This window comes from Salmo salar, chromosome 14 (genome assembly GCF_965601325.2).
Source record: "Salmo salar chromosome 14, fSalSal1, whole genome shotgun sequence".
NCBI lineage: Eukaryota > Metazoa > Chordata > Actinopteri > Salmoniformes > Salmonidae > Salmo > Salmo salar.
In genome coordinates this window covers 31,282,101-31,297,435 of record NC_138304.1, presented here as the reverse complement: position 1 = coordinate 31,297,435, position 15,335 = coordinate 31,282,101, and the positions used below count along the sequence as shown (strand labels likewise).

The 15,335-nt window shown below is 41.0% G+C and overlaps 1 protein-coding gene across 1 annotated transcript in view; it reads left to right on the top strand.

Moving 5' to 3' along the window:
- Positions 1-12,197: 12,197 nt before the first annotated feature.
- Positions 12,198-15,335, top strand: part of LOC106569167 (solute carrier family 22 member 23) — a 90,096-nt gene continuing 86,958 nt past the window's right edge. Inside the window, exon 1 of the mRNA XM_014140221.3 lies at positions 12,198-13,323. Within this exon, the coding sequence (XP_013995696.2) occupies positions 12,871-13,323 (453 nt within the window). The 5' untranslated portion in view covers positions 12,198-12,870. The remainder of the gene's footprint in view (positions 13,324-15,335) is intronic.

The window sequence follows — 15,335 nt, the reverse complement described above, 5'->3', positions numbered from 1 at the left end:
ATATAAGGTAATGAGATGTTTATAACCATTACTGGAACACATGCAAAGATGCACATTCTCTGCTATGGATATGGAGGGGTGTAGACACCCCTCCATACCAGGACAGTAATGTTTCTATTTGGCAATATACAGTATTTTACCCAGCACTGTATGCACAACCAGAACCATGCCATTGTTCTTGTCTTGAAGGGGCCAAACACACAGACACACCCAAGAGACACATCCTGTTTGCTTGGTTTTTTCAGCAGCAATGGAGTGATCATGTTTGCCTTTCTCCTTTCTTTCTCTCCTTAGATGTGTAATAATCTCTACTGCACCAACAACAAACCCCAGAACGAGACTGAACATGCCGGTTACACAAACATCATGTGTATAGTGTAAATGAACTGTCCTGAACACAGGGCAGAGCACCACCTATCTATCGTCACCTAACAGAGACTGCAGCTGAGGCAGGATGAGACTTGTGTCACTCTGACGAACTCCCTCCAACAGAATGGGGTTGGCATCATCAGATAGTTAACAGAAATATGACAATGAGTTACAATTATCATGTCCATGCCTCATTTTTGTATGTGTTGTTAATGTCTAATTATATAGTATGGAAAGTTGGAAAGTGTGAGTGTAGAGGGATTATAATGCATTGTCAGAGTTTATGAATCTCTTACAGACTCAATCAGGCATGACTAAACAGTACAGTTGGTGTGACACAGGGTTGGGCCTTCATGTCTGCTCCCTCCCTCACCCACCTCTCTTGTTGTCATCATGGGGGGGTGTCTATTTTGATTCCCTGTGTTAACCTCTAACCCTCTCTCAGTCTCCTCTTACCTCTTGTAGTCCAGTGCATAGGTGGAATAATCATCAAACTTGGTACACTAATACTAGATAACTTAAGGAACATTTTAAAGTCTGGGAAGCCTGCCGGTCAACCAGGGTGACCATTTTAATAAAAGGCTGACATTTGAATTTCCTGTTAGAAGAAAATTGTTTAAATTCATTCCAAACAATATCAAATTACTTTGTGATGTCATCTACCCACTAAATAAACCCCACTGATAACAATTAGGGGTAGGGGTTAGGTTTAGTCGTTTAGTATGATTTTGAATGGAAATACATTTTAGGTCTCCACAAGGATAGTAAAATATATGCTGTGTGTGTGTGTGTGTGTGTGTGTGTGTGTGTGTGTGTGTGTGCGTGCGTGCGTGCGTGCGTGCGTGTGTGTGAGAGAGAGAGAGCGAGAGAGAGCATTCTACACAGCAGTAAATTTGGAATTGACAGCACTGTGTGAGCCTGAGGCAAACCTCCAGTGCTTTCCAGACAATAATTAATCACCAGCCTAGCTGGTGAGTGTAGCCAGTTTCCAACACACACACAAGTCAACTCATGCCCCTATGGGGCGGCTCCCTGCCACACCTGAAATTGTTGCCACAGTGACAAACAAGCAGGTTTGAATGAGACAGCCGGTGTTGCTATGTGAGGGCAGGTCAGGTTTCTATTGGCAGACACCCATGTGACTGGTTTCATTGACAGGACCAGGTTTTGTGGGAAAAGTTTGGTAATGCAGCGTATTAGTGATATTGCACAATATGAAAAGTTTGGCTGAAACATTTGCCCTTTGAATAATTGTATTTTTGTGGAACAGGATATTTTGTCATAAAAACTATGCCCAGAGCCACTTTGAGTAAGAAAATGACCTTAAAAATGCATGTGCTACATGACAGGTACATTTTTAGATCTATGTCTTTGATCTTTGTGTCAGTAGGAGCCACATAATCATTCCCATCCCACGGTTGACAGTAGTGTTGTTGGTTAGGTCTGCCAGTGGAGGTCAGCAGTGTATCAGTTAACACAATACTGCAACATACAACATTGTCTGTAGACCTTCAGTAAGTGGCTATGTCCTAGGAGCTTGGAGAGAGCTGAAGTTGTGGCAGATGGAGCCTAGTGGTGTTTATTTCTTTGTTTGAATCCCAAACAAAGAAATAAGTAACTGGGTTATGTGTCATTTGCATTCACTATCTACATTTAAAGTAAATAAAATCAAATGTTATTTGTCACACGCGTCGAATACAACAGGTATAGATAGACCTTACAGTGAAATGCTTACTTACAAGCCCTTAACCAACAATGCAGTTTTATGAAAAAATAAGTGTTAAGTAAAAAATAGATGAGTAAAACATTTAAAAGAACAGTAACAAATATTTAAAGAGCAGCAGTAAAATAACAAAAGCGAGGCTATATACAGGGGGTACCTGTACAGAGTCAATGTGCGGGGGGCACTGGTTGGTTGAGGTAATTGAGGTAATATGTACATGTAGGTAGAGTTAAAGTGACTATGCATAGATAATAAACAGAGGGTAGCAGCAAATAGTCTGGGTAACCATTTGATTAGCTGTTCAGGAGTCTTATAGCTTGGGGGTAGAAGCTGTTAAGAAGTCTTTTGGACCTAGACTTGGCGCTCCGGTACCGCTTGCTGTGCGCTAGCAGAGACAACAGTCTATGACTAGGGTGGCTGGAGTCTTTGACAATTTTTAGGGCCTTCCTCTGACACTGCCTGGCATAGAGGTCCTGGATGGCAGGAAGCTTGGCCCAAGTGATGTACTGGGCCATACACACTACCCTATGTAGTATCTTGCGGTTGGAGGCCGAGCTGTTGCCATACCAGGCAGTGATGCAACCAGTCAGGATGCTCTCGATGGTGCGCTTCGTAAATGTATTTACTGAAAAATTATGTGGTACCAAAATATCATGGAAAAGCATCACATTTTGGGGACAGTTCCACCACCAACAAAACCTATACCTGTCAATAGTAGGCCAACAAATTACCTTTCAAACTTTTTGTGTAAACTAGAAAATGGCAATGCTGTAGTGACACACAGTAACCATCAGAGGTGAAAGTGGTGAAACATTAAAGGGCGACTGCACTTCCTGATTTGGCCTGGTTTTACATTTGCCCTTACCGCAGTCTTTGGCCAATTTGTGTCAAGCTCATATTTTCACGTCAAGCAAATTCGCTTTGTGGCAAACTTGTGGCGATTTGTGAACTTCTGGGAAATAATTCTGGGAAAGTTATGGCGAACATTCTACTGTTTGTTACAAACTCATGACTATGTAAATTAGATCCGTTTTTTGGTTACTTTGTGTATTAAGCCTCCTGCTGTGCTCCGGTCGAATTGGACCGATTTACAAGTTTTCTCTCTGAAAAATGTAGTTCATTTAATCTGATTGTCACATGGTTCCATGACTTTGTCCAAACAGGGCATCTGAACACACAAAATATACATTTTGATGATTTACATAAAATTTTGGGTGTTTTATTTAACTTTTGTACACCTGTGGTGTTCCCGGTCAAAAATTATCAGTCATTAGAAATGAATGGGTGAGACTATAACTAGTGTATAAACTTGAGTTCAGGCACATGCCCCTTCATCAGATGTACACACTTCCTCTCCCAGACTCCTACATGCATGTGTGTTTGAGCACACACACACACAAACACACACCTCACTCCCCTTCTTGGTTTCCATTCCCCCACGGGAACTACACCTGTTGGCATTCTCACAAACAATCGCAACATTGTTTCAATAACATATTGGACTTTTCTCGCAGCTCTGGTATAGAAAGCTTTTTTGAAGCCTTTCTCACAATTCATTCTGTGGCAGCACAATGACCAAACGATATACTGTATGTGAGGTTCTTGATCATATATTTGATCACGACACTGGTGAGAAGGAGAATGTCCTTAAACGTTGACACAATTTAGTCTGTGATAAATAGCACAATATGTTTCATCTGTGTATTTGTTATAGTCAAAATAATCCATACATTATGCTTTTTTTTTTACACAAAAACAAGTTGTATGAGCTCAGGTCAATGAGGCCTACAGGCCATAAATAGCAAACAGAAGTTCAAAGCCTGTAATGTTCACAAGAACTTAAGTTGATAAAAAGATCTAACACAAGATTAGGTGATAATATATGTATTATTATAGATTTATAATCAGCTGTAATGGGGCGGTCAATTTGGACCGGGAACACAGAATTAATTAACATGAAACGAACACAACAGGAGGGTTAACATTGAAATGTCGTATCTACATAAACCAAATCACATAACTTTAAATAGAAAACTTAACTAAATGTACTAAATATGCAAACAATGTGTATTCAATGTCATAACAGATACAAAAAAAATCCAATACAACTTGAAATCAGCATGCTAATGAAGAAAAGAGCAAAGACTGAATATTTCCCAAATAAATAGTTTATTTAATATCTATTGTAGATTCAACATTTACATGAGATAAATGTGAACGCTATGGGGATGTTTACCTTATGTTTAAAGTGGCAACTACAGAATTTAGAGCCAAGTGATAACTGGTCAATGAGCTTTGAACCAATGGATGTTTAAAAGAGAATTAACAAAATTGAAATAATTAAAACAACAAAAGCAAACCCAGTTCAGAACTATTGCCTTTTTGAGTGAACTTTAGTGATGGCAGCCCTGTGGAAGTCCTTCGTCCAAAGCTTCTTAAATGCACACACTGAAACATTAAGAAAACACAAAAACAAAACATTAGGATACTGAAAACAATTACTAAAAATATTTTCTATGCTGGCATATTAAAAGGTAGACACAGTGGCTAATGGGTGGGTTTGGCTTTGGAAAAACGGTGTCAGCTGTTACAAAGTTACCTTGGTGTTGCTATGTTTCAAACTGAAAATGACATTCCAGATATTTTTATGTTTCTGCTTTGTATAAATGCTTTATAAACAAACAATGTAGCTCGCATAAACTGGGACTAAGGCATACTAAATCTACCTTTAAATGTGGGGTCAACTGTTTCTAGAGAGCCACAGTATACAAGGTTTTTCTCCAGCCAAGCCTCAACACAGTTTATTAAAACAAATGAACTATGATCTTCAATCTAGATTGGGGACTTCATAATTAAGAGCAAGTTCTACTAGTTGTCTCTTCTTCCTGACTCAGGTGTATAAAGCTTGGGTGAAAAAAAAGCGACATAATATTGAGTTATGGCTAATATGGAAATTCATATTATTTTCCCTAAATTAATTATTGTTAACTCACATCTCAAAGCCATTCATGCAAAAAGCTTTGACCTGGTGCACATTTCTCTGTCCTCAGTTTGATTGAAGGCCTCAATCTGTCTTTATGCCTTGTAACTGATGGCTTCTAGAAAGAGAACAACACTTGATCAAGATGAGCGAGCTAGCTACTAGTTTAAAGCAATTAAATATCTAATTGTGAATGTATGGGCTACATTTATGAAAATAAAGCATGCATTTGCTTACCTTATCAAGCTTGAAGACAATACATTCATTTATCACTCAAACAAGTGTTATGAGTAAGTGCACCGCAAACATCTTTCCAGGGTGTTGATGCATCCTCTTCCCAATGCAGCCTCTTCCAACACCACAGGCAGAGGTAGGGTATCCATCTGCAAAAAGTAACATTTTGCTTTGATGTCAAGTCAGCTCATATTGTTTTTTTATTTTTTATTTATTCCAGGTAGGCCAGTTGAGAACAAGTTCTCATTTACAACTGCGACCTGGCCAAGATAAAGCAAAGCAGTGCGACACAAACAACACAGAGTTACACATGGGATAAACAAACGTACAGTCAATAACACAATAGAAACATCTTTATACAGTGTGTGCAAATGTAGTAAGATTAGGGAGGTAAGGCAATAAATTGGCCATAGTGGCAAAATAATTACAATTTAGCATTAACACTGGAGTGATAGATGTGCAGAAGATGAACATGCAAGTAGAGATACTGGGGTGCAAAGGAGCAAAAACATATATAACAATATGGGGATGAGGTAGTTGGGTGGGCTAATTACAGATGGGCTGTGTACAGGTGCAATGATCGGAAAGCTGCTTTGACAGCTGATGCTTAAAGTTAGTGAGGGAGATATAAGACTCCAGCTTCAGTGATTTTTGCAATTCGTTCCATTGGCAGCAGAGAACTGGAAGGAAAGGCGGCCAAAAGAGGAGTTGGCTTTGGGGATGACCAGTGAAATATACCTTCTGGAGCGCGTGCTACGGGTGGGTGCTGCTATGGTGACCAGTGAGCTGAGATAAGGCGGGGCTTTACCTAGCAAAGACTTATAGATGACCTGGAGCCAGTGGGTTTGGCGACGAACATGTAGCGAGGGCCAGCCAACGAGAGCATACAGGTCGCAGTGGTGGGTGGTATATGGGGCTTTGGTGACAAAACAGATGGCACTGTAATAGACTACATTCAATTTGCTGAGTAGAGTGTTGGAGGCTATTTTGTAAATGACATCGCCGAAGTCAAGGATCGGTAGGATAGTCAGTTTTACGAGGGTATGTTTGGCAGCATGAGTGAAGGAGGCTTTGTTGCGAAATAGGAAGCCGATTCTAGATTTCATTTTGGATTGGAGATGCTTAATGTGAGTCTGGAAGGAGAGTTTACAGACTAACCAGACACCTAGGTATGTGTAGTTGTCCACATATTCTAAGTCAGAACCGTCCAGAGTAGTGATGCTAAACAGATGGGCGGTGCGGGCAGCGATCGTTTGAAGAGCATGCGTTTAGTTTTACTTGCATTTAAGAGCTGTTGGAGGCCACGGAAGGAGTGTCCAAAGAAGGGCCAGAAGTATACAGAATGAACCCTGTGGCACCTCCATAGAGACTGTGTGATATCGTTTAGGACCTTGAGCATAGCTGAGGTGCACCCAGGACCAGCTCAGAAACCAGATTGCACAGCGGAGAAGGTATGGCGGGATTCGAAATGGTCGGCGATCTGTTTGTTTACTTGGCTTTCGAAGACTTTAGAAAGGCAGGGTAGGATAGATATAGGATAGATATAGGTCTGTAACAGTTTGGGTCTAGAGTGTCTCCCCCTTTGAAGAGCTTTCCAATCTTTACGGATCTCAGACAATACGAAAGAGAGGTTGAACAGGCTAGTATTAGGGGTTGCAACAATTGCGGCAGATCATTTTAGAAAGAGAGGGTCCAGATTCTCTAGCCCAGCTGATTTGTTGGGGTCCAGATTTTGTAGCTCTTACAAAACATCAGCTATCTGAATTTGGGTGAAGGAGAAGTGCGGGAGGCTTGGGCAAGTTTCTGTGGGGGGTGCAGAGCTGTTGACTGGGGTAGGGGTAGCCAGGTGGAAAGCATGAACATCCGTCGAAAAATGCTTATTGAAATTCTCAATTATCGTAGATTTATCGGTGGTCACAGTGTTTCCTAGCCTCAGTGCAGTGGGCAGCTGGGAGGAGGTGCTCTTATTCTCCATGAACTTTACAGTGTCCCAGAACTTTTTGGAGTTTGTGCTACAGAATGCAAATTTCTGTTTGAAAAAGCTAGCCTTTGCTTTCCAAAGTTGCATATCGCGGGGGTCTATTCGATGCTAATGCAGAATGCCACAGGATGTTTTTGTGCTGGTCAATGGCAGTCAAGTCTGGAGTGAACCAAAGGCTATATCTGTTCATAGTTCCAATTTTTTTTAATGTTACCTTAGCTGTTGCCCTAATTAACATGGTACTGAACAGTGACACTATCATATTTATGTATATTATTGGTATCAAAAGACAGCAATGTATTCACCTAAAAATAAGTGTTTAGGCAAATCATTAGTTTGTTAACTAGCTAGCTAAGCACTAGCCAACTAGCTAAGCACTAGTTACTAGCTAGATAGCCAGTGGTGCTGACATTCAAACTGATATAGTGTCACTATATCCTATTAAACATGACATTGCTAACCAGGCAGCTAACCATTTTTTTGTTTATTAGGAAGTTTAATGAATAAGTTAGACACTCACTTGACAACTTCGGTGGGTAACTTAGCTAGCTAGATAGATTGGTTTCAATTTTCCAACTGATTTTTCTTCTCCCCCTGACTGTCATCAATGGTTACTGGTCTTGGAACACATGTGTTCTCCAGAAACATATTTATTGAAATAGAATTTTGAGAGAGTTGTTTGCCAGAAAAAAAAACTCTGGCGAACTGTTTGTCACTAGTGGCAATAAATATTATTGTTGCCAAAGGTTTGCTGCAGATTCACCACTAGTGGCAAACGTTTGCAAACTTCTGGCAACATTTTGTGGTCCACTATTTAGTTTGCAGCAAATTGCGGGAAGCCTGCCTCAACAAATTATTTTGTTGTAAGGGTGGTTCATTAAGAAATGCAAGCAGCCATGACTGAATTAAAATGTGAGTTGGTTTTGGGGTGTGGTTTGATCTGGGTGTCTCGTGTGTGGGTTTGCAGGTAGGAAGAGTTAGCCAAATGAATTCGCCAATTAGCTTCAGCCTGCTGGTGTGAAGGTGACCGTGGCAAGTTGGTTTTGGACAGCCTGTCTCTGGGGCTAGTTAGGGACCGCCAATAAATTACACAATGTAAATGATACAATATTTTCATGTTACACATCTTTTAAGTTTCTCATTAAATGCTTTCAATATTTGTATATGGATATTTTTAAGTCATTGAAATTTGGAGCTATGGGAATTTTTTACATATTGTCCCATGTACATTGTGTATGTTACAGATGGTCCCTAACTAGCCCCATAGGGATATCCAGAGTCAACCCAAATTTACCACAGGCATTAAGATAAGGTCACATGCAGCTGCACTCCAAATTGATGATTACTTGTGTGCTGCCAGCTGTGGGCAGGATTGAAACAAACCCAACCTTCATTTACAATACCGCTCAAAAGTTTGGTGTCACTTAGAAATGTCCTTGTTTTTTGAAATAAAAGCAAAAAAAGGTTGTCCATTAAAATAACATCAAATTGATCAGAAATACAGTGTAGACATTGCTAATGTTGTAAATGACTATTGTAGCTGGATTTTTTTAAATGGAATATCTACATAGGCGTACAGAGGCCCATTATCAGCAACCATCACTCCTGTGTTCCAATGGCACGTTGTGTTAGCTAATCCAAGTTTATCATTTTAAAAGGCTAATTGATCATTAGAAAACCCTTTTGCAATTATGTGAGCACAGCTGAAAACTGTGGTGCTGATTAAAGAAGCAATAAAACTGGCCTTCTTGAGACTAGTTGAGTATCTGGATCATCAGTATTTGTGGGTTCGATTACAGGCTCAAAATGGCCAGAAACAAATACCTTTTTTCTGAAACTCATCAGTCTATTCTTGTTCTGAGAAATTAAGTCTATTCCATGCGAGAAATTGCCAAAAAAAACTGAAGATCTCGTACAACGCTGTGTACTACTCCCTTCACAAAACAGCGCAAACTGGCTCTAACCAGAATAGAAAGAGGAGTGGGAGGCCCCGGTGCACAACTGAGCAAGAGGACAAGTACATTAGTGTCTAGTTTGAGAAACAGACGGCTCACAAGTCCTTACCTGGCAGCTTCATTAAATAGTTCCTGCAAATCACCAGTCTCAACGTCAACAGTGAAGAGGCGACTTTGGGATGATGGCCTTTAACTTGGATTAGCTAACACATTGTGCCATTGGAACACAGGAGTGATGGTTGCTGATAATGGGCCTCTGTACATCTTGGCCAACATCTTGGCCATGTGCTGTTATAATCTCCACCCGGCACAGCCAGAAAAGGACTGGCCACCCCGCATAGCCTGGTTCCTCTCTAGGTTTCTACCTAGGTTTTGGCCTTTCTAGGGAGTTTTTCCTAGCCACGTGCTTCTACACCTGCATTGCTTGCTGTTTGGGGTTTTAGGCTGGGTTTCTGTACAGCACTTTGAGATATCAGCTGATGTAAGAAGTGCTATATAAATACATTTGATTTGATTTTGATTTGTACGCCTATGTAGATATTCCATTAAAAAATCTGCCGTTTCCTGCTACAATAGTCAATTACAACATTAACAATGTCTACACTGTATTTCTGATCAATTTTATGTTATTTTAAAACCTGTTAGGGACAGACGTTCCGCTAGCGGAACGCCTCACCAATATCCAATAGTATAGCGTGGCGCGAAATGCAAAAACCTAAAAAATGCTATAAATTAAATTTCTCAAACATATGACTATTTTACACCATTTTAAAGATAAGACTCTCGTTAATCTAACCACACTGTCCGATTTCAATAAGGCTTCACAGCGAAAGCAAAACATTAGATTATGTCAGCAGAGTACCCTCCCAAAAATAATCACACAGCCATTTTCAAAGCAAGCATATATGTCACAAAAACCAAAACCACAGCTAAATGCAGCACTAACCTTTGATGATCTTCATCAGATGACACTCCTAGGACATTATGTTATACAATACATGCACGTTTTGTTCAATCAAGTTCATATTTATATCAAAACCCAGCTTTTTACATTAGCATATGATGCTCAGAACTAGCATAACCACCGAAAACTTCCGGTGAATTTACTAAATTACTCATGATAAACGTTGACAAAAAACATAACAATTATTTTAAGAATTATAGATACAGAACTCCTTTATGCAATCGCGGTGTCCGCACATTTTGCAATATTCTGAGTCCATAGCCCGGCCATCACGGCTAGCTAATTTGACACCCACCAAGTTTGGCACTCACCAAACTCAGATTTACTATAAGAAAAATTGGATTACCTTTGCTGTTCTTCATCAGAATGCACTCCCAGGACTTCTACTTCAACAACAAATGTTGTTTTGGTTCGAAATAATCCATAGTTATATTGAAATAGCTCCGTTTTGTTCGTGCGTTCAGGTAACTATCCGAAGGGTGACGCGCCGTTGCGTTTCGTGACAAATAAATTCTAAATATTCCATTACCGTACTTCGAAGCATGTCAAACGCTGTTTAAAATAAATTTTAATGCAATTTTTCTCGTAAAATAGCGATAATATTCCAACCGGGAGACGTTGTATCCGTTCAAACAGTGAAAGAAAAAAATGGACTCGTCTCGTGCGGGCGCGCGCGCCAGTGTCATTGTCCTCAGAAGGACCACTCACAAAAAACCCAGATGTTTTTCGCCCAGAGACTGCAGAGCTATCATTCCACGTTCTGGCGCCTTCCTAGAGCCAATGGAAGCCTTAGAAAATGTCACGTTACAGCAGAGATGCTGTATTTTCGATAGAGATGCCACAGAAGGCCAAGACATGGTCAGACAGGGCACTTCCTGTATAGAATCTTCTTAGGTTTTGGCCTGCCATATGAGTTCTGTTATACTCACAGACACCATTCGAACAGTTTTAGAAACGTTAGAGTGTTTTCTATCCAAATCAATTAATTTGATGCATATTCTAGTTTCTGGGCAGGAGTAGTAACCAGATTAAATCGGGTACGTTTTTTATCCGGCCGTGAAAATACTGCCCCCTATCCCTAACAGGTTTTAACGGACAAAGAAATGTGCCTTTCTTTCAAAAACAAGGACATTTCTAAGTGAGCCCAAACTTTTGAACGGTAGTGTAAGTCTCACAAAACTCTGTTTTGGACCAGACTGACTTTATGACCAAAATTATTCTATTTACACTTTGTAGTCAATTTTGACAGTAGAATAAATGTTTCTGACTCAAATCGATGCCACATAAGGTGTTTTCTAAATGGGAAGTTGGTTTTTAGAGGCAGTTGCTCTTTAAATCAAATAATGTACTTCATATTGATTTTGTTTTGTTGATTTTGAATAAGTTCTTGATTTTCCTCATGGTCTACAGTTTTTTATCCGACCACACAAGACATTGTAACATAGAGTTACAGTTAATCATTACTGAAATAACAATGTAGTAAAGCTCTTGAAATAATATGTTGACTGACTATATTGCACAGATGACATTAATATCTCTCTCTCTGTAGATCTCTCTGTGTATAATAGTAAATTATAAACTGGGTGGTTTGAGCCCTGAATGCTGATTGGCTGACAGCGTGACATATTTATTTTAACTGCTCTTTTTACGTTGGTAACCAGTTTATAATAGAAATAAGGCACCTCAGGGATTTGTGATGTATGACCAATATACATACCTCTGCTAAGGGCTGTGTCCAGGCACTCCGCATAACCCATTGCATGTGTGTTTGTGTGTGTGTGTGGGGGGACAGTGGGCCCACCCCCTTATTAAAAATCTCAACTCAATTGCATCCTCTCTTCTCCTTTCCCTCCACTATGACAGACCTATTGTCATAAATATAAGGACAGGCCTATGGGCCTACTAAACGTCTCCTAGGCTACACACGTTACAATGGAGATCTTTGTCGCTATATAGAGCCAAAACCGTGTTATGCAGCCTGTCGGGGTATGCACTGCTGCGAGTGAGCGACAGACATGGGCGGAGGGTTGCTCAAAGTTCCACCTATAGTTTACCAGCCGGTTAAATGTTTTTATCTTTCTTCCTATTCTGTAATTACATAATCTGTCCGTGGCACTTCATCGCTGTGAACATTACTCAACATTTCGATATATCGGATGACGTGGTCGGGAAGAAGGAATAGGCTATGTGTTTACAGACCATCAGATGACTGTAATTCACTATTTGTACAGGTGTGTTACCTGTAGCGCCCTCGAGAAAGGGGCAGTGTTTATCTCCCTCCCTCGATGTACCATTTCTTCCGGCACAATTATATGCTAATGAGATGTAGCCTATCCAGGCCAGCAGAAGGGAATATTGGTGATTAAAAACATCCCTGCCAATTTCCCATGTTGTCGCGCGTGTTTATTCTAAGTTTGGACATTTGCCAGCCTGCATTTAAAGCTGCTTGCTGTCACTTAAGTAGCCTAGTGCTCTTCGTTCAGTGGCAATAGTCCATGGAGTCCACCTAAACAAGAGCACAGGGAGTCCTGATCATAAAGAAGTGAGTCTTATTTCAATTTCAGTGGTTGCTTGCGGACGGCTTTCACCACTAGAGCGGGGACATTGACGCATTTTGGAGTCGACGGGTAACACTGCCAACCCGGCTGCGCTACAGACGCATCCATGAGCGAAACCGCGATGGCCGTGGTGCAGCTCGAGACAGAGGAACATCAACCGGAGAACGGCTTCGTGTCCCCCGAAACAGAGTCGCCGGGATTGCTCACACGCATCGACGATTGTGTCTTGCCTTTTCTTGGGGGATTTGGGAAGTATCAGAGACAGCTAATCGTGCTAACATGGATTCCGGCGTTATTTATTGGATTCAGCCAGTACTCTGACGAATTCCTTCTTGCCCAACCGAACAATACATGTGTTCCGCAAACTGCAAATACGACTAATTTTACTATAATTCCTTCCTCTTTATTCCATGGTCCAAATAATAGTTTCCCACGAACAGCGGCGTACGTTTATTACAATGGAACCCACAATAATACAGCCAGGCATCTGCAACATTGTATGTGCAAGGAGTGGACGTTTGAGCTGCAAACGGGACTCATGCAGAATGTGGTTACTAAGGTAAGTTTTGTTGCCTGACATTGAGCAGTAAGGGCTGACTTTACATAGTTTATTTTATGTAATTAAGGCCTATACACGTATTCCTCCCTCGATTCACATGAGGCGCATTGGATCAATTGCATTATAATATCAGCATATTGTGGTGGGTTTACCCACAGCCATAGATAAGTAAAGTACGTTAGCAGACGAGGGCTTTAACACTATCACATTGTTTCATTGTAGGAATAGACCTATTGCAGTCTCTCAAAAAAAAGCATATTATTTTGATATAGGCTGGCACCTCGCTTAACCGTCACACCTTTATGAGTCTAAAAGCATGTGACTGGTTCATGCATTGCTGCCTCCAATAGCCTGCTAGCGCATGCAGCCCAGGAATGTATTTTTCCACAATTGGCTATCCCTGTATAATAACACGAGCTGCTCCACTGAGTGCTTTAATAACCAATTCATCGGGCTATGAGTACTCATAGACAATAACTACGAGTATGTCGGCTGGAGAGACTGTTCTGTAGCCTATAGCTCATCTACATGCCGACAGTTCCTAAGCCAGTGATGTTATGCCTTCACTCATAGGAGCAGCTGACGAGGTGCTACCTATCATGGAGAGATGTCCCTCTCCCTATGACCACGGCAGAATGTGCCTGTGGTCAGAATGTTTCGTTGGTCATAATGGCCCAGACCTAAGCGATACTGGAGCTTTGATCTAGAGCAAAGGGCATGTAGCCTACTGTCAAGCTCGTTAGTGCTCTCCCTCGCACACCTCGCGCCACCCGAGAATAATGACTTCCCTATTTAGATTATGTCAACTGCTCTAAAAAAAAATGCAACGATTGTCTTTCTTCCTTATCTGAACTTGTTTTATATCTGAACAGTAACCTATAAACCCTTCTACTGTGCCCAGTTTCGACTCTGTATCAGACATTTATTTTGAGTTACTTCGAGAGAATACTAGTTTTTCCAAGGATCTTGTGCTGTTGATGTTATAGTTCAGTTCCTCTGCCTCAGGTGTTAATCGATCCACATAGGCCTCCTAGGCCTATAAAGATATACTAAGCCTAAATATAGTTTCTGAACCCAAATAGTGAAAGGACATGATTTCCCCATTTGCACTTTCAAAATGGACCTCGTGGCCTACTATTTCTAGCCTGACGACTCACACAAAATTCTTCCTCTTCTCTGTCTTACTCAACATACTTTATTCTAGACTGCCATCATTGAAATCGTTTGTGGTAACAAGTGGTGTTGTACAAAATAAAGTCATCAGCAATTCGATCGTCTCTAACCAATTAGAGTATCAAAGCCAATGGCACATTCTCTAACTGCAGCTTTAGCCACGTGTTCCAAGGAGCCAAGGGTTCCGGTCTAGAAGCACGGTTTTGACTGCTACAGTTTGGCTTTGGTACTGCAGTTTAACTGATCATTTCCATAGACACCACATAGAGAACTCCGATTTGAAAATCCTAAAAACGACACTCTAGTCATCACCTTCGTGCACAAAACATCCATTGAATTATTAAAATAATTGTAGCTCAGGGAGATTTTTTTCCATCACTCACAGCCGACAGTATTAAAATGTTATATTCATCCACTGTCTGCCATGTTTTTGGATAACGTGATGACATCCGCTGCATGTGCTACTCCCTGTGCACATTGAGTGCTAGTGCGCATGGGATGTTGGTCCGTATAAACCCGATGCCACCCGGATATAGACCGTCCACGAGTCGGCGTGAGTAGATTACCTTGACAATAAGGGGCGGACATCTTGGATGCGATCTCCAGTTCATATTATACCTTAGTGGTGTGTTCTGGCTCTGGCCCAACCCATCGGTTTCTGGACCAATCAGACAGCCCCGGATGTGTTTGCTTTCGGTGAAGGGTCTGGGAGGTATTCAGATCCAGACTCATTGCGGAGAAGAAACTAACGTCCGTGGGCGTGGCGTAGCGTTTGGCCAGAGCAAGAAGTCTGGGAAGCCAGGCAAAACTACACTGCTCAAAAAAATCAAGGGAACACT